Here is a 20,642-nt window from a genome sequence, read left to right on the forward strand (position 1 = left end):
AGTCTGTTCTAGCCTGAAATTTATAACCTAGAGAATGTACGTAATGGGTTCTAGATATACCCCTTGTACAATATTGTTCATAGAATTGCATTAGGAACTGCTCTTTCTCTTTTCTCGATTGTGGTGCTCATTCCTTTATAAATACTTTGTCTATCCTCTATCGGTATCCATCACAAATTTTGTTTTCCTTTGTTCGTTTTAACAACTTGTATTTCCATGATGAAAATATATTCAACCAGGTATATCTAGCTAAAATGGGCTATCGAAAATATAGGTGAGCGGATTAATGCTGCGCTTAAATGGGCTCTAATGTTGGTGCTCAAATGTCCCCTAGTAGTTTTAATTTTTTCGCTCAAATGTCCGGCGCCCATGAACAATATAACTTTTATCTGTTTGGGTAGGGGGTTTAAATCTTGAGTGCTAAAAAAAAGACAAAAGATAAAAAAAATACTAAGATAATAAGAAGCTGTTCTATCAGTTTGTACTGGCCTTGCATTATAAATGTCCGTACTGTATATATGATGATTTTCTAGAACAAAGTGAAGGTAAGTTAAGGTGTAGTACCTCTGATGTAGTGACAGGCTGTAGTATTACCTTTCCATTCCTAAACAGAGGCTGCAAGCTTTACTCGTTGTTGAAGGCCGCACTGTGAATAAAAGTTTGTTAATTCTGTGTCAATTGGTCTCTTGTGAAGAGTTGTCTCATTGGCAATCATACCACATCTTCTTTTTTAAATACTTTGTTAATGTTAAAGAAAAATCTGTTTAGCAATTTTTCCCAGGAATACAAACAATAGAAAGAAAAAAGTTTGCAGCCTCTGCCAATCTTGATAGAATAACTTTTATGACTACAATTAATCTGAATCTTTCTTAAAGAACAGTAAAAGTAAGTGGCTTATCTCCCCTTTAAATACTATTAAAATGAAGATACTAAATTATCACAATTACCAAGTAATATGTATAACAATGTTTTAAAGTGAAATCAAATACAATAATAATAAATACTGAATATTAAAGCAATCATTTCAAAAGTTAATCTTATTTCTGTTTAACTGCATTTAATAAACATATTTTAATGCTCCAAAAATATTCCTGAATTTTGATTTTTTTCTTAATTTTTCCTTCCTCTTTCGGTTTTGAATCATTTTAGTTTATATATTTTATTCATACTTCTGTCATCCTGCATTTTATTTTCATATTGTTATTTTTCAAAGAAGTCTGGATTTTTTTTCCATCCACTTTTATTGTTGCCTTTACATTGCAGAACCTCATCTTTGAAAATAATAAAAAAAACTTGTAAATTTGTTTTATTTCATTTTTTTACTCCTTTCTAAGCCACCACACCAGAAGATTTGCAATAGCTTTTCACTTTTCCTTCTATTTCCTCCTATTTTCCTTTTAAAGCTAGTACACCACTTCTCCAACTTTCAGTTTTCTTTATGTTTCCCCTTCTTTTCATTTTTAAGCTAGTACACCACTAAAACTCCAACCTTTAGTTTTATTTTCTTCATAGCTTTACTTGCATACCTGATTATAGCTTTATGATTCATTAAAAACAATGATATGAGTAGATTTACACATTAGATAGCCTTTCTAATATATACGAAGCATTAAAAAAACAACGTAAATTTGGTTTTTATTTACTATCAGATTTTTTAACAGTTTTATGGCAACATTTTTATTTGCTCTGCTTTACTGAAATTAATTTATGCAGGCTTTTTGTAATGAAGATTTAAGTTACTTTTGTTTGCAAATTAAAAGTTAAAACTAAAGTTTTTGCCATACATTTGTGTTTTATAACTTTCTCATATTTTTACATGAAATACTTATACAGTAGAGTTTGTTAATATAAATTTTGTAGCAAGTCTGTGTAATATTTATAAAACAAACTTAATGGTCAAAAAGAATCACTCTTAGTATAGCATAACTGTGGATTCATTATTATTTGTTGGATACCAATTTTCCTGGGAACTTGTGAACCACGAAGTCAAATGTGCATCATATTAATAGCTTGTAAGCTTTAAGATTAGCGAAACACAGAAATCAAATGTTTACGAAAATTCAAATTTTCCTCAATCCATGAAATTTGATACCCACAAAAATAAATGAATCCACAGAATATGTATTCCCGCTATTCACTTTTGTCTTCACTTGTTTTCGTATCAGGAACTAACATCTGGTGGAAAGTATGAGATCCAGGTAGATGGTTTCAAGAGACGTCTTGTTGTTAAGAATTGTCACTCCAAGGACGACGGACCTTACACATGTAAAGTCCTGGACAAAGAAACTACTGCAAATCTGTTCGTGGAACGTAAGTTATTACTATCCAAATTCATTCTTTCTAATCCATTGAACATTTTAACATTGGTTTCATATCAAAGAGCAATCCTGTGTTCTTTTTTAATAGAAAGTTGAAGTTAAATATAATTACTTTATAAGCAGTTTGCAAATAAAGTTGCAGCAAATAACAAGATCATAAATCATTGGCTGAGAAAATGTCATGACTGGAGCGGATCCAGGTATTTTTTAAAGTGGGGATTCCCAAACCAAGAGGAATGGGGGTACCAACCATATGTCCCCATTCAAATGAGTTGAAAGTCCCCCCCAAAAAAGGGGGAGGGGTTCCAACCCCCAGAACTCCCTCTTCTGGATCTGACACTGCATGATCAAAATTGGTTTGAATTCAGTTGGATATTGTCCATTATGTCTCATTTCTCTTCATTCATATTAGATTGCCTATATATAGCCTTTTTGTGCTGATGCAGCATAAACCATCAAAAAGATCATTCATCAATCATTCATTCATATTAAAAAGATATTTCACAGTACTTGTAAAGTTAAATAAGTATTTTGATATGTAATATCTTTATATATAGCTGATGTCAAATTCTTCAAGAAGTTGGAAAACAAAAGAGAAAGGGAGAAAGGAACCCTTGTATTGGAATGTAAGGCTTCTAATCCTCACAACCAGCCCGTCAAATGGCTTAAAGATGGAGAACCAATCGACAAGGATGATCCGTATGTATTCGCTAAAGTTTCGTACACCATAATCCATCAAATAAGCACAACTTTCAACAGTAAAATAAAGGGAATATAACTCATCGTGAACATGTGAACTACATGGAATAAATTTGAAAATCTCCAAATAAACCGACACAAAATGGGCGAGAAAAAACTTAAAACAAAATAAAGTATCCTTGCAAATAAGTTGGTTTATAGTATAGCATTATAGATTGAAAATGCTTTACAGCAGGATAGTAACATTTATAGAAAATATAAAATTAATAGCATTTAAAAAAATATTTTAAAAGGTTTGACATGAAATGGGAAGCAATCTAAAACTGATGAAATGTAAGCTGCAAAATACTTATTTGTTTTATTGTTGTGGTGTGAGTTCAAGTGAACAAATTTTCTTTAATGTTTCTTCTTTTGTTAATAACATCATGAAAGTAGGTCATACTTAAAATTTTGAATGAAAAATATAAAAAAAAAGAAGTTTGATTATGTAAATTTTATGTCTTTTCTACCATGCTGCAGTGTGTATAATTTTACTTTACAGTCGTTTAGAAGTAACAAGGAAAGGAGAACTATATAAGATTGTTATTAAAAATCTGACTAGAGAAGATGCTGGACAATATGCTTGTCAAGTTGGTGAAAGATCTTCCAAATGTGAAGTCATCGTTGATGAGTGTAAGTAATTATAAGTTAATGCTTACTAAGGTCATACATTACCCTTCTGTAATACTGTTTAGTACCTCCTGAATTTTTGTATATAACTATTCATGGAATGTATTGATAAGTACCAACTTCCTGTGGTAAAAAGGACCAGTCAATATTCAAATGTTATTTTGCAAATAAAATATTATAAACTTGCTTGATAAAAAAAAAGAATATTGAAAGATATTGAAACCCTTGTACTGAATCAGATGATTAGGTTAAAACACTATTTTGGTAAATTTAAGTGCATGGGCTTTTTAACACAGATTAATTTATGCAATGTAATTGTTAAAAACCTGTGTTTTTTTTCTAACAGTACCCAAACCACCACAGATAAATGCCAAAGACATACCAGAGGAGATTATTGTAAAGAAGGGTGAGGTGATTGAGATCGGCATCCCATTCATTGGTGTACCCATGCCTGTAGGGCACTGGAAAAAAGATGGTAACCCACTTAGTGAGGCAGATACAGATATCAGAATGTCTGATACGCTGGCCAGCATCCGTATCCCAGATGCACAGAGAGGTGATACTGGACAGTATGAACTGACTCTTACTAATGAGGTCGGATCAGAGGTCATTCCTATTCCTGTCAGGGTTTTGGGTAAGGTTTGAATAATATTCAATAATTTTGTGCATTGTAACCTCTAAAACTTTGGTGACTTGTATGGATAGTTGTCTCATTGTTACTCATACCACATCTTCTGATATCTATTTTATTCTTTAATGATACATTTGGTTTTCAGATGTACCTGGTCGTCCAGGCGAACCATTGGATGTTGTTGATGTGTTTGCTGATAAATGTGCTCTACTCTGGGACAGACCCAAAGATGATGGTGGATCTCCTATCAAACATTATATCGTAGAAATGAAGGATTCAGAAAAAGACTCAGACAAATTTGAACAAGTTTGCACTACAGAGGATTTGGAAGTAGATGTTACAGGCTTGAAGGAAGGACATCGGTATCAGTTCCGTGTCAGAGCTGTCAACGACCAGGGTACCAGTGAACCACTCTTGGCTGATGGTGAAATTATTGCCAAAGATCCATGGGGTATGTTATATTTCATCGTATGTAGGGTTTCATCTACTTAATCACTCCTTTGGATAGTCGTCTAGTTGCAAACTTGTGCATTTGTATTTTTTCCTGAACATTTCCTTTCACATAATGCTCAAGTCACAGAAAAAATAGATATATTGATGACGATTAAACTTTTAAGTCAACTGGTGTAACTAAATTTGAGATTGAATATCTCTTTGTTGTCATATAATGAACATGCATTGCATTTAAACAAATAAAAGAAAAATATTTTTTGTTCTATCTTATGACATAATTGAATAATGATATCATTTTAAATATTACATTATTTGTAAACCAGATCCATCTGACCCCCCACAAGATACTACTGTAGAGGATTATGACAAGGACTATGTAGAAATTGGATGGAAGCCACCAATTAATGATGGTGGAGCTCCCATAGAGAAATATGTCATTGAGAAATGTGAGAAACATAGACCAGAATGGGTGCCTGTAAGTATTTAAAGAAAAAAAAAAATTATAACCTACAATTCTGTAATCCAAAAAAAAAGATATTTTAAAATCAACAATCACTGAAAATATTGAACTTTCAATATCAACACCAAACTCCACTGTAGAGGTAGCGGTACGAAGACAACAATGTTACATGCAACACATGGTCAAGATAGCCTAACTTGAGATATAAATGCATTCCTTCTTGTCATTATTTTTTCTGTTGCTCTACTGATGCAACTATTGATAAAAAAAAAAAAATTGTGCTTTATATTGGCAAATCAATTGAAAAAAAACTCTTATACACTGATTTTACAAAAAGAGGACGATTAATGCTGGAATATGAAAATTTAAAGAATGATTTTTTTCTGTTAAACAAATTTCCCTTTTTGAGCTCCTTCAAAAAAAAATCAAAAGTTATTGGCACTGGATGTTAAGCAAACACAAATGGATTAATCACTGAAAAGTTGTAGGTAGAAAATGGAACTTAAGATTGGGGTATTCAGGTGGTTTTAAGATTTTTTGATAATTTAATTCCTAGCCAAAATCAGATCCCTGTTTTTTGTGCAGGTATAAATTGTAAATTAACTATTAAACAATTACAGGGCATTGAAGTTCCTGGCGATAAGAGAGTTGGAACTGTGAGTGGCCTTACTGAGAACAGAGAATACATTTTCCGTGTTAGTGCTGTTAACAAGGCTGGTAAATCAGAACCTAGTGAAGCTACACCACCTTGTCTAACCAAGTCCAGGAGAGGTACAGTAACTGTTGAAAAATATGTCTATGCTTTGTCAATAAATTATCAGTTTGAAAAATCCATACAGGGCTGCGTTCAATATCGTAGCAGAATATTGAACTTGACTATTGAACGTGTAGCTATAGACTAGTTGTTACATATAGAGATATTGATAGCAGCTACATAGCCGCTACGTAGCTGCTACGATATTGAACTCAACCCAGGCCTTCACAACAAATAGAATAAAAGATCAACCAACAAAAGGGTCATTGTCAAAAGGTGTGTGTCAATATCATATGACAAGCTTTACATTGCAAGAGCAATTGCGACAATATGTCAATAGATATAACAAAGACTATGAATAATCTGCCATTAACACAGAATTCTTAATAGGCCTAAAACACCAAGATGTATAAACTAAAAACAACCTCTGTTGGCAGTTGAGCTTCTTGTCTGGGGACTAGTCAGTGGCACTTAATAGACCTAAAACACCAAGATGTATAAACTAAAAACAACCTCTGTTGGCAGTTGAGCTTCTTGTCTAGGAACTAGTCAGTGGCAGGGTTAAACAAGATTTTTAATATTACACCCTCAAAATTGGTTCACATGTGTTAAAATTTAGAAAGAATTGTTCAGATTATTTAAGTTAAGTGGTAAGAAACTAAATGGAAATATGCATTTCTTTTCAATGTGAGGAATATTTTTTCCAGTTAAACCAAGAATTATGAACAAGGATGACTTGAAACCAATCCGTGTCAAAGTTGGAAAAGATTTCACTATTCCTGTCGAGTACATTGGTGAACCCACACCAAAGATTGAATGGAAGAAAAAAGGACTGGTTAGTATATAAATCTAATTTTATGAATGACAAGGCCCTTTCTGATTCTTATGGCATACAATTCTAATCTTGATTGCAGCAAGCAAAGGTAGAATAATCCCTGATAAACACGTATCTTATTCATATTGTTCCTAATTCTAAGGATTTCTCTTCCTCATAGACAAGCTTTTCAGACCAACAGCTTTGATACAGCCTAATAATAAGATTAAAATGCAATTGAACAAATGCACAAACTATCAATAATTATTTGCAATTTTAATCAGGAAGGCAGACTCCATATGGTAATAATAAGAATTTTAAACTATGAACCAGCCAAATGATTCCATATTCCATCTTATGTAACTCGAATAATTCAAGGCCTTTCCGTGTCCGATTTTCTCCCACACAAGTAGCCATCGTAGATCAGCGGAACATAACGACTGAATTATTCGGGTTACATTTTATGTACTATATTGTGTGGTTTTTCTTAGCATGATAATGACCTTTAACCTCTATCCTAGGATCCTACAAAGGTTGTAAGTATTCCATGTATATCTCCTTTGTTGTAGATAATGTGTACTATGTTATATTGTGCTTAATTAGTCATTAAAATAAAGAAGGCATTGTGGAAAATATTTCAACAAGGGGTTAAAAAAATGATTTAAGTTTTATGAGAAATAAAGTAAGATTATCACATATTTTGCTAAAATATAAAAAGAATTTAATTTCTACGTTATTTGATCTCTGGAGGAGCCTCATTGACAATCATACCACATTTTATCTTTATATAGAAGGAAAAGGAACACTAAAATGCTTCAGCTTTAATGACATTAATAAGCACAGTATAACATTATATCTCCCCACTTTATCATAGAGGTACAGTAGATAATGTACCAATTATATGTATAGAAATATGTTATCACAATAGTTTAGAAATATGTCATCACCATAGTCTATAGTCATTACAATTTGATCTCTAGTGATGGTTTCAAGATCTTTTATAATGAATTGTATCATTGTTACGTGATATTGTCTATTTATTAGAAAAGCAAAAGAGCTCGTTCTCAGTCATCATGAGAGATCAAATTTAGTTGTCTCCCTTGTTGTAATTATTTTTATTTTGATATTTTCAGCAAGGCATGAATAAACAGGTAGTTTTTCGGCTTTATAGATGATAGGACAATGATTTTATGTTTATTTATGTTTATTTTTTTACTACTATTACTGACGTTGCTTATAATAAAAAATACTTTAATTTTATTTGATTTTTAGTTTATTTCCTTACATGTAATAATATCTATTATCGTTGTAATTTTTGTATATTACTTATTTTAATGTCTTAAATTATTTTGGTTTATTTTAATACTATTACTTACTTTACTTAAAATTTAAAAAAAAGTATTAATTATGAAATATTATTTACTAAATGAAATAATTTATTGCAGTCTTGATTTCTTTTAATTTAAAAAATAACATGATTAATACATTAGATTTATATCTTTCAAAATAAATATATCTGACAAAAATTGAAAAACTAACACAAAAAATGAAAGAGAGAAAACCACTTCATTTTCATAAAAAAAAAATTCCCTCAATATTAAACAATTTTTTAAATATTTTAAATTTTAAGTGTTTAGCATATTTGAAATTTTGACTAGAATGCATAATTTCTAACACTTAAAGAAAGGTTAAAAACATTTAATTGCCAAGGTTATAAAATTGACCCAAACAATAATTATTTTTTTAGCCATTGTGCATCTTTTTTTTTCTTTAGTGAGCTTTCTGAAAACAAGTGATACATGAAATACATTATAGAAAAAATGGATTAACAATAGTTTCATTAATATTTTAAGGTATATATACTTCTTGCTAATTTTGAAATATAATTATGTGTAAATTGAACATTTTCAGGACAAGAAAGAAGAACTTATTGAACCATCTGACCATATTTCTATTGATAATAAGACTGAGAAGAAGTCAACCTTCACCTGTAAAGAACCATCCAGGAAGGATACTGCTATGTACAATGTTACAGTGACTAACAAACATGGATCTGATACAGCCGATGTCGAGGTTGTCGTTCTTGGTAAGAACTTTTAAAGGGATAGTTTAAGTTACTTTTGAAACAGTTGTTGTATTTGAATTAAATTAAATTTGAAATGACTTGTCCATGCTTTATTAAGTCATTTGAATAATATATGTGTTGGTTGTTGATTAAAAAAAGTTAAAAAGTTAAACTTTGAGTTTGCATTCTTGTGAAACCTATCACCTTGCAAATTTCACCAAATCATTTTAAAATTTTCAGAATTTTCAGTATTGTTGATTCATTATTTTTATTTGTTGAATATCAATTTTGTGGGTACAGAAAAAACACAAGTTAAAATGTTCAACGAATAACACATTTTAAGAAGGCTTTATATGCAGAGATTGGAAAAAACAGGAAATCAACTATCCACAGCGTGAAATGTAAATTTATCCCCATGAAAATAGATTAAATGAATCCACAGTATTCATTTCTTAAATAAATAATCATAACAGGAAAAATATTTAAAGATAAGACAATTATTGTTATTGTGAAAACGAAACAATTATTCTGTATGATAAAAGTATTTATTTTTATTTTTTTATAGGTCCACCAAGCATGCCTAAAGGTCCCATTAAAGTGTCTAACATTACTGCTGAGAGTGCAACACTTGAATGGGGTGAACCTGAAGATCTTGGAGGGTCTCCTATAGAGTGAGTTCTATTGCTGCTCTAAATGTTTGCCAAGATTTTATTTTAATAGTTCATACAAGAAAGATAACTCTTAACAGCATTTGAATTTTGTAAACATTTTCATTTGTTTATATACATTAACAGGAATATGATATAAGTTTAGAAGTAAACCTCAATCAAAATCTGGACTTGCATCATGAACCAATAGTCTAATTGTTGGATGATGTATAATCTATTTTAAATATTAGATTGCTTCCAAAACATACATGACATACAATTGACAATATTTAAAAACATACAAAATTCAAAGTTAACAGACATCATGTAAGTTTATATGAATGTTTATATTTTAGTGGCTACAAGATAGAGAAGATGGATACTAAGAAGGGACAATGGGAACCAGTCAGAGAAGGAGTCAAGGGAACTAAAGTAACAGTACCTAAACTAAAGGAAGGACAAGAATATAAGTTCCGTGTGGCAGCAATGAGTCAAAATGGAAACAGTGAACCTTTGGAAACAAAACCAATAATTGCCAAAAAGCCATATGGTAAATAGAAGTTACAAATATTGTTCTTTCATGAGATGAAATTTAATAATAGATATTCCTTGAGTATCTCATTGATAAGAATTCACATTCTGAGATCTTGTACTTATTGGTATGTAGCTTGTCCTTTAATTCCCAAAATAAGATTCACAGTTTTGTTCATTCTTCAAAAATCTCAATACCAGTAATAGAAAGCCTGCTATAATTTCTGCTTTGACAACAATTATATTTCCAATTAATTCAAACATTGTTGTGTAAAAGATGAATGATTTATATTTGTTTACAGACGAGCCATTCCCACCAGGACAACCTAAATGTGTTGACAGAGACCGTACCCACATCAAAATGAAATGGGAGCCACCAGAAAATGATGGAGGTAACCCAGTCAAGTCATATGACGTGGAGAGGAAAGAACCAAAAACCAACAGATGGGCTAAAATTAACAAAGAACCTATTACAGTAAGTGGGTTAAAATTATTAATTAAATAATGCATAAAGACAAGAATAGAACGTCTTATCTCTGTGTGAATAATGAAAGTTGAAAGAACATGAAGAATTTGTTACTTATTTTCAATGTTTTTAACAATGTCTTTTTGTATATAAAATTGCTGCTTTCTACTTAAGTAATGTAGAGTTATTTGTGGAAGAAGAAGTTTTATCTTTTAAAATGAATACACGTTTTTAATATATGGTTCTTTTAACTTTACCAATGAAATGTAAAATAAAGAATAGAACTATAAAAACTAAAATTATTTACAAGAAAACAACTTTAATCTCCTAACTTATTTTTCTTGTAGACTTGTGAATTTGATGATAACAAAGTTGGTAAAGAGAAGGAATATGAATACAGAGTTGTTGCCATCAATGATGCTGGACCATCAGAACCTAGTGTGGCATCTAAAGTCATACAGGCTAAACCAGAAAAAGGTTGGTAGAATAATAAGTCTTAATCAGGCATACAGGAGTTAAAAAAGAGCTTGTTTAAACAGATATACTAATTCCAAACCATAGTTAATTAGAAATAAGAGCCAAGCTTGTTTTAAGGATAACGGCCATCCCAAAACACAAGTTAGTTCTGCATATTAAATACAACCCTCCAAAAGATCTTGCAATTTCTTCCATGATTTAGGATAAGTTTCATTTGACAGATTTATAATTAATATGAAAACATTTAGTTCATTTAAGATTTAAAGTCATTTAGAGTTTAAGATGAAAATATGCAAGTAGTCTTATTTTTACTAATGAATTAATTTTTTTATAAACAGAGGCACCCAAAGTGAGTCTAGATGGTTTGTTTGGAGCTAATGAGATCCGTGTAAAGGCAGGAGAACCCCTTGATATCCCTGTTGGTGTCAGTGGTACCCCTACACCTACTGTATCATGGGAGAAAAATGGCAGACCTGTCGATAATAGGGTAAGAATTTTGTCTTGTTTTGATCTGTTTTAAATTATATTTTCTTTCATGATTTCTCTTTTAAATAGTATTTAATAATGTATGCTGGTATTGGTAAAAATATAAATTTGAATACCCATGAACATGTAAGTTTTCTTCAATTCACGAAAATTGGTATCAATGAATATAAATGAATCCACAGTAGAATATAAAAGCAAATTTAAATGCATAAAATTTCTGATACTTCTTAAGATTTTAATGTAGTATGTACAAAAATATTCCTCTGAAAAGAATGTTTTTTTTACAATCAGTTTGATCTTTTTAGGCTAAGTGCACAAGCTCCGAGGAGGATGCTAAACTCCATGTTGACAAAGCAGAGAGAGGAGACACAGGAAAGTACACCATCACTGTCACTAATGAAAGTGGATCAATGTCCGCTGATGTTAATGTTATTGTACTTGGTGAGTGGACTATTTTAAGTTATACTTAATTCACTCTTTGAAAAGAAACAAATTTGAAAGAGATACAAATACGCACCTATAACAGTTACTCCTTGAAAAAGTTATCAGCACAAACATTTAAATTTAATATGATTGGAGGATTGTTGTTTGCTTAATATCCTGTGGAAATTCCTCGATTCATTTTCAATACAAGTACAAATAAACAATTGATAGAATACGTAGGTTATGCAATGTAGGTCAACCTGGTTGAAGGGTGGGAAATTTGGACTGTCACTTGAAAAAATGGGTTAGTTGGATATGGCGAACTTTTGCCCTGTAACAGGCCACATACAATGTAAGGATCCCTCAAAGAGGGTTTAAGAACTCTTCAAGCTTCAGAGATAATGGCACTCTCTCCACTTTAGGCATCAGATTTAACATCTCCATTCTGACAGGATTCGACTTATTTCTACATCTCAGACAATCAAACTGATGCCCAACTGAAACACATATTTTACTCCCATATGGGGAGACGTCAAGGGATGATTAATATGTATTTTAAAGATGAAGACAGAAATGTCATAGAATATCTTATTTCTACTTTACAGACAAACCTGGAGCGCCTGAAGGACCTTTGGCTGTTAGTGATGTATTTGCTGACACCTGTAAAATTTCATGGAACCCACCAACCGATAATGGAGGTGCTGAAATTACAGGTAAAGTATAAATAATGAATGCATAAGGTGTGTTAGAAAATCAAGTTTTTAGGTAGTATACTCAAAATTGTTGCTATCACAGTTGACATTTATTTTTATATTTTTAAAGAGTTTGGCATTAGAACAAGAATATCATCCATGGACCAAGTAGAACAGATAATTCTGACCATCAAATCCCAAATTGACTTTGGCAAATCTTCACAATTGCAGATCTTTTATCACTTTTATATTTAATTTTAGGCTACGTTGTTGAGAAATGTGAAGATGGCAAAGACTTCTGGGAAAAAGTACCAGGACTTGTCAATGGAACAGCACATCCAATCAAAGGATTGAAAGAAGGAAAGAAATATAAATTCCGTGTCAAGGCTGAAAACAAATATGGTGCTGGTGCGCCACTAGAAACAGATAAATCCATACTGGCTAAGAATCCATTTGGTAAGTTTAGTTAAACTTTATGATCAGTAAGTTATGATCAATTAGATTCTAAAGCCATCTGCCAGATTTTTGATTTTTTTGCTTAATAGCAAGTTAACCTGGTACCCCTTTATGGAACTACATAAACTATTGATGCATAGTCCCAATTGTGATCTTGTCTTTCATCTTGTCTTTCCAGGTTGTCCCCTTTTATTTATTAACCCGGGATCTACATCTGGAATTTGTAACATTTATTACACTGCCATGTAGAAAACCTGAAAATCTGTACTTCTGTACTTCTGTACTACCATTGTGCACATATTTTATGCAATGTGACAAGCTTTAGTTCTTGTCTTGGTGAACTTTAGTTTGAATGAAAAGTAACAGGTCATATTTTTTTTTCTTCTATTTTTAGACACACCTGATGCACCTAAAGATCTTGAGATTGACAGATTTGACAAGAACTCATGTGATTTGGTCTGGAAGAAACCTGATTTTGATGGTGGAGCTGATATTTCAGGTGAGTTACAAAATGTCATATATTAAATTGCAAATGAACCTAAGGTTCTGTTGACTCACAAAGAAAAGTTGACCTTATATGCATTTTGGTAAATAATTTAGATCACTATAGGTCTTATACCTATCAAGTATTTGTAAATCTTTGACTCTCAAATTTTGGATTATGTTCCTGATGAAAGCCTATGAAGAAAAGCACTTAATTTGCATATATTTTCTTTATTTAATTATTCTTATTAAAGATAATATAGTTACAGAGAAATAGAAGCATCATTATTTTTATAATAATGATTTTTATTTTTGAATGTTTGTCTCATACATGTATAACCAAGTGAAAAACATTAGCACTAAAATATATTTGAAGAATTTTACAATTATTGAATCATGATCCAAATAAGGCTACTAGGATTTCTAAATATTAGTCTATGAAAAGCTTAATCAATCCAATTATAGATGTATCCTTTATCAAATTTTAACATACATACCAAACCTCATTCATTTGTACTATGGCTTAAAAGCTCTATATTAAAGCTTTAGTTATTGTTAGAATAATACAACTTTTTCCAATTATTGAATAACTGTTCAGGTTTCATAATATAACAGCTCAAAATATGTTGTATTTCAGGATATATTGTTGAGAAGAGACCCAAGGGTGGTGACTGGGTACCTGTTAACAATTTCCCAGTTGCTGACACCAAATTTTCTGCTCTTGGATTGAAGGAAGGACAAGTTTTAGAATTCCGTGTTTCAGCTGTTAACCAAGGAGGTACTGGAAAACCAAGCAAGTCAACTAAACCACATACAGTAAAAGACCCAATATGTAAGTTTACCTCTTATTTTTGTAGTCACAGAAAAAACTGTGCTTTCATAATGACATAATGTTTTTTTTAAATTTTTCGTACACAAGAGGGAACCTTTAAGAAATGTTTTTCTGATATAGGGTGTGGTGTTAAGTTTTAGTTACTAATGATCCAGTCGTATAAGATTAAGAAAGAAAAAAAGGGAAAAAAAAGGCTCCAAAAATCCAGGGTGTTTTAGGGAACTTGGATAAGCTCTTGCATAACTATAGTGGGAAATAGGAAACATACCTTGACTAAATACATATATTCAAACTTTGTTTACAGTTGGTTGGATTGAGTGTTTAGGTGAAGGTAATATATTTGGTTAGCATGCTTGCTAGTTAAACCTGGAGACTTTGTTAGGTAAGCTTTACTTACCTCCTTTCAAAGTAGCCTAGTCCTATAGACAGATAGATTGGTTATCTGTCATACTAGTCTACTCTTAAAGGAAGGTAGTTAATCTAATTAATAATGACTTCACAGTTCAGCTAACAAGCAAGCTAACCAAAGATTCTACCTTTACATAAACACTCAATGCAACCAGCTGTAAAGGTTCTTACTTAATTCACTTCATGCATCATGTCCTGAAAGTTTCTATTTTATTGACTGTATCCATTTATTATAGTTGCTGCTGGAGCACCTGGTACCCCAAATCTAGACAAAATAACTCCAAACTCTGCTGAACTTTCATGGACAAAACCAACCAAAGATGGTGGTGGCAAGATCCTAGGATATGTAATAGAGAAAAAGAAAGGGAATGGTGACTGGGAAACAGCTACTGAAGTTCCTGCTAATGCTCTTCATGGCAAAGTCAATGATTTGGTAGAGGGTGAAAAGTATCAGTTCAGAATTAGAGCTGTCAACGAGGCTGGACCTGGAGACCCTAGTAGACCAACTGAAGCTATCATTGCTGAATATCAAGCAGGTAACTTTACCAATTACTGTTGAATATATAATGAAGCAGTTACTTATTCATTAATGTGATCGACTGTCAAATCCATGACAATGTCATATTGAAATTTCAACCCCCATAATTTATTTTATTCCACTATTGCATCTGTTCATATTTAAAAACATTGAAAATTCAAAGAAATGCTTATTGAAATCAGTTCTGCTCTTTTTATGCCCCATTTATTATTATGCCCCATTTATTGGCATTATGTTTTCTGATCTGTGCATCCGTCTGTTTGTTCGATAGTCCGTTTGTCCATCCATTTCTTGTTCCTTTTCAGGCTAAAGTTTTTGGTCCAGGTTAAAGTTTTTGGTCCAGGTAGTTTTTAATGAAGTTGAAGTCCATTCAACTTGAAACTTAGTTCACATTTTCCCTATGATATGATCTTTGTAATTTTAATACCAAATTCGAGATTTCCCCCCATTTTTATGGTCCACTGAACATAAAAAATGATAGTGCCGATGGAGCGTCTGTGTACTGAGGACACATTCTTGTTTAATGTACTTTTTTTTAGCTTATACAGTTCAATTCTGATGGTTTGATTGGACTTTTTTGCTTGTGTTTTTCATGTTTTTGTTCTGTTCATGAGTTTTATATAATTAGATGCAATAATTTTAATATGGGAAATTGGTGTATTATATCAGTTATAGACAAATAATTTAAATTTACCATATTTCAGAGAAACCTCACTTGGATTTATCTGGAATAAAAGATATCACTGTTAAACAAGGCCAGCAGTACCAAATCAGAGTACCTTACAAAGCTTGGCCAAAACCATCAGCATTATGGACTATTGATGAGGAAGAACTGCCAAGTGTTGCCAGAATACATACAAAGGTAGATAACTCAGTTTTCAAATAAACATGGAAAGACCATATATACCTTAAAATCCAGACCAACCTAGGATCAGGTCTAGAAAGGCATATGCATAAAGAATAAAAAATATCCAAAAAGTACAGTCGCCATACGAAAGTTTCTTAGATATCGTATATTGCAACAAAAAATGATTTCAGATATATATGCCACAATGAAAGATTTTTTTCTGTCGGTTTATTTTTATAGTAAAGAATATTGAACAAAAATAAAACCACTGTCAGAATTTTATCATCAAATAAAAATGTACAAACCTGAAACCAACAAAAATTGTATACATTCAAAATAATTTCTAAAGTAAATAAAACAAAATATGGCCATTTAATTAAATGTTGCCACACTTTGTATTGAATAAGTTGCTGTTATTTTTTTTCTAATTATTTGTAATGGATTTTAGGTTGAAGATGATGCTGTCATGTTGACAAATGATAAGTCACAGAGAGCAGATTCTGGAAAATATAAGATCACCCTAACCAATCCCTCAGGAAATCATTATGGATTTGTTAATGTCAATGTTCTATGTAAGTATTACACTGTGTCTTTTGTTTTATTAAGGGGTTTCAAAAAATCTTTCAAACATTTCCTAAAAAACATTTCACTAGTTATAGAAAAAAAATCTGATGTATAATTTCTTTCAGTTGACTCAATTTGACAAAGAGTTACTTCCCTTTTGTCACCTTATTTTAGATGTATACACAAACTACTTCACAAATCAGCCAAATTCAACTTGTAATACTGACCTGTGTCTTTAGAAAAAGCGTTTTTATGCCCCACCTACGATAGTAGAAGGGCATTATGTTTTCTGGTCTGTGCCTCCGTTCGTCCAACTGTGCGTCCGTTCGTCCGTCTGTGCCTCCGTTCGCTTCAGGTTAAAGTTTTTGGTCAAGGTAGTTTTTGAAGACGTTGAAGTCCAATCAACTTGAAACTTATTACACATGATATAATCTTTCTAATTTTAATGCCAAAGTGCGAAGTTCAGATTAAAGTTTTTGGTCAAGGTAGTTTTGATGAAGTTAAAGTTACATCAACTTGAATCTTAGTACACATGTTCACTTTGATATGATTTTTCTAATTTTAATTCCAAATTAAAGTTTTGACCCCAATTTTCATGGTCCACTGAACATAGAAAATGATAGTGCGAGTGGGGCATCCGTGTACTATGGACACATTCTTGTTATGAATATTTTCAATCATAAGCCTGGCTTGATTCATCACTCCAATCTAGTGGGGATCTTTTATCAGAGGTTTTAGTACCACATATTTCAATTTGGTGATTCAAATAATTAAAACAACAATTTAACCCTCCAAAATGGCAACTAAGGTAAATAACTAGTAAATAAAAGAAATTTAAACTAAATGGACAATCAAAGGAAGCCAGACATTAGCATGATAAATAAAAGCAGAGGAAGGTATACAAAAGTCCTCGAAACACTAATCTGTTAACACAGAACCTTGGCTCACGCAGAATATCAAGCTTTAAATGAATAGTGTGTAACACTTAAAACTGGAAAACCAACAGTAATCTATAAAAAATAATTAGTCTAAATTACAGTACTGTAAATTCAGAAATTATTGCAAGGTTTTTATTATTGGGAAAATGCAACAGAGTTGTAAACGCAATAATTTAAACTCACATTTTGAAATATTTTAAATGAATTAAACAGGATTTTTCTCAAAATCATAAAAATTAAGATCGCATTTAAGTCTTAACTGACAAAATTGCAATAATAAATGAACCCAATAATTTCTGAATTTACAGTATTTACTCATAAGGCGTTTATTGAAAAACAAATTAAAAAAATTATACCCTGAATTTCAGCTCCACCTGCTAAACCAGAAGGACCTTTCACAGCCTCAGATATAAATGGTGACGAACTAACATTGTCATGGGGAGCACCCAAAGATGACGGTGGTGAAAAGATCAACAATTATATCATTGAAAAGAGGAAGAAAGGATCTCCTAAATGGAGCAAAGTTACTGGTACAGCTAAAGAACCAACATGCCAAGTTCGTAACCTAGAGCCAGGAACAGAATATGAATTCCGTGTCATGGCTGAAAACCCTCAAGGAATTAGTGAACCTTTGGAAACAGATAAAGCAATTCTTGCTAAATTGCCATATGGTAAGTGTTTAAAGCATTTATCTTTTATAAAGTACAACAAAGATTTCTGGTTTATTGTGAAAGTATTGCTTTTTAAGCCCCCCTTTTAATTGGCTCCAAATCTGAAATGCCACATTAGGATGATAAGACCCTCATTATATTTTGTTTTGAATTATGAAGGCTTGTTTGAAATTTTTTTTAATTTGTAAATGACTAGCTTCTTCCAGTTTTGAACTATAAAGACAAATTATAGTCCCAAAATTACAAGTAACACACAACACACAATGTAACCTTCACTGTTGGATTTCAATGTACCCTTGTGTAAAATGCAGTCACAAAAGATATATCCATTATTAAAGTGGTACCCAACACTTTCACTAAAATTAATTTGGCTCGTTTAATTTTCATAAAATTTTGACAAAGTATTTACTTTGACTCTTTAACAAAAATATAAAAATTTCAAAAATTTTGAACCAACAATTTTATCAGAAAAATTACACTGGTTATATAGCAGTTTGACAAACATCAAATTTGATCACTGCGAAGCTTAATATTCCTTTTACAACACAACGTAATTAAACCGTTTAGCTGACTTTACAGAGTTATCTCCCTGTAGTGTTAGGTACCACCTTAAGTAAAAGATTTAACATGCCAATTTACATTGCAGTTTCATGTAACTTTTTCTTTTATGTAGATTGTTAAATTGAACAATTTTTCTTGTCTAGATGCTCCTGGAGCACCAGGTACACCTAAATGTTTGGAATACACTGAAGATTCTATCACCCTTACATGGACTCCACCTAAAAATGATGGCGGTAATCTAATCAAGGGATATGTTGTGGAGAAAAAGGAGAAAGGAAAGCCAGATTGGACCAAGTAAGATCTACTGTAACTTTTGGGGAATTTTTTTTAAAGTTTGTCAGTACCTTTCATAGTTGAATTTTCGTACCATCAATAATATATTAATGGGTATTTACATGCACCTAATTCATTGATGTAGATGTAATACCAAATTAAAGATATTGGATTCAACTTGATACATCAATGACTCAATGTGCATTTTGAAAATATAGCTCTTGTCAGATTTACTTGAAATTAATTATCAAAAATTTATCCTTTTTCACAGCTAATATTTCTTGATAATTTTATTAGCCTAAATTAATATCCAATTGTAGGGCTAACATATCAGATATTCTGACCAATGAGTTCCAAGTGAAAGGATTACAGGAAGGAAAAGAGTATGAGTTCCGTGTAGCAGCTAAGAACAATGCTGGCGTAGGAGACTGGGCACAGACTTCAGAGGCTATCAAAGCTAGAGCAGCACCTGGTAAGACTAGCACATATTTGTGTTCTAGAAATATACATGTACTGTTAAACCTATATTTGAAGTTCACCCTTGGGGCTAGGTAAAATTGACCTTCAAGAAAGGGTGACCTTTGATTTGAGGTTTTAAATGCATAAGTATTACTACCCCGGGAAAAGCAGAAGGTGACCTAACCTTTATAACAGGTTAGACTGTACAACTGAATCATATGAACTGAGACTAAAATGGAATGTTCAGACACTTTCTTTTAAAATTTAATTTGTTGTTGATACTGGTGGCAAAATGGAGGTCACGTTTGAAATTTACAATTTTCACTTTTATTGTTCAGGACATATTATCTTAGGAAGCTTTGAAAATAGGCACAGAAGGTAGCAGGCAAGTTGGAAAGCACCATATATTATAATACAATAGTTTCATTTGTATGACAAACCATCTTAAGTTCAATAATGATTACGCTCAAAATACAGAAAACATGATTAACTGTCAATTTGACAGCTCCATACTTTTTAAAATCTCTAACAGTTCGCAAATTTAGAATGAAGGGTAAAATAAAATTATGTTGATTACATGTTTGTGAATATTAGAATATGAACATTTCCAACATTGTTTTTTACAGTTGCACCAAAGGTTGACAAGAGCTTCACACCTAGAGATGTTATTGCTAAGGTCGGAGAACCATTCAAGATAGTCATTCCATACAACGGAAATCCCATTCCTGATACTAACTGGTCTATTGTAAGTATGGTTAAAACTTGGGCCATAATAAATAATAGCTTTGTTTGCCCAAACGCTACCTACCCAGAAAAAAGCTGCCTACTCAAAAATTCTTTAATTGTCCTGATTTGAAGAACTTTTTTTCTAATCAAATAGGCATGAAGACTTATAAACATCTGATACTCCAAATTCTTTTTTTGAAAAAAAAAAAAAGAAAATGCCTACCTACCTACCCACTGTCTCAACCTTTGGGTAGGGTTTGGGCAAACCAAAATATTTTTTAAGTGTGGCCTTGGGTACAAT

The 20,642-nt window shown here is 31.8% G+C and overlaps 1 protein-coding gene across 19 annotated transcripts in view; it reads left to right on the forward strand.

The window, feature by feature from the left end:
* The window catches only part of LOC134685569 (twitchin-like), a 131,446-nt gene that overhangs the window by 77,863 nt on the left and 32,941 nt on the right, over nt 1–20,642 (forward strand). For 15 of the 19 annotated variants that reach the window (XM_063545375.1, XM_063545363.1, XM_063545371.1 and 12 more), the window contains 28 exons: nt 534–545; nt 2,166–2,310; nt 2,876–3,017; nt 3,559–3,689; nt 4,033–4,320; nt 4,463–4,768; nt 5,094–5,245; nt 5,851–6,001; nt 6,692–6,819; nt 7,932–7,949; nt 8,710–8,884; nt 9,429–9,534; nt 9,867–10,060; nt 10,344–10,516; nt 10,855–10,984; nt 11,323–11,471; nt 11,776–11,911; nt 12,499–12,606; nt 12,847–13,041; nt 13,436–13,540; nt 14,162–14,356; nt 15,001–15,300; nt 16,007–16,164; nt 16,598–16,721; nt 18,020–18,322; nt 19,027–19,177; nt 19,477–19,628; nt 20,242–20,360. In XM_063545375.1, coding sequence (XP_063401445.1) covers nt 534–545; nt 2,166–2,310; nt 2,876–3,017; nt 3,559–3,689; nt 4,033–4,320; nt 4,463–4,768; nt 5,094–5,245; nt 5,851–6,001; nt 6,692–6,819; nt 7,932–7,949; nt 8,710–8,884; nt 9,429–9,534; nt 9,867–10,060; nt 10,344–10,516; nt 10,855–10,984; nt 11,323–11,471; nt 11,776–11,911; nt 12,499–12,606; nt 12,847–13,041; nt 13,436–13,540; nt 14,162–14,356; nt 15,001–15,300; nt 16,007–16,164; nt 16,598–16,721; nt 18,020–18,322; nt 19,027–19,177; nt 19,477–19,628; nt 20,242–20,360 — 4,446 coding nt within the window. Of the gene's footprint in view, nt 1–533; nt 546–2,165; nt 2,311–2,875; nt 3,018–3,558; nt 3,690–4,032; nt 4,321–4,462; nt 4,769–5,093; nt 5,246–5,850; nt 6,002–6,691; nt 6,820–7,319; nt 7,335–7,931; nt 7,950–8,709; nt 8,885–9,428; nt 9,535–9,866; nt 10,061–10,343; nt 10,517–10,854; nt 10,985–11,322; nt 11,472–11,775; nt 11,912–12,498; nt 12,607–12,846; nt 13,042–13,435; nt 13,541–14,161; nt 14,357–15,000; nt 15,301–16,006; nt 16,165–16,597; nt 16,722–18,019; nt 18,323–19,026; nt 19,178–19,476; nt 19,629–20,241; nt 20,361–20,642 lie in introns of all 19 variants that reach the window. The other 4 variants (XM_063545366.1, XM_063545369.1, XM_063545367.1 and 1 more) reach the window with 4 other exon arrangements.

This window comes from Mytilus trossulus, chromosome 9, assembly GCF_036588685.1.
Source record: "Mytilus trossulus isolate FHL-02 chromosome 9, PNRI_Mtr1.1.1.hap1, whole genome shotgun sequence".
NCBI classification, from domain to species: Eukaryota; Metazoa; Mollusca; class Bivalvia; order Mytilida; family Mytilidae; genus Mytilus; species Mytilus trossulus.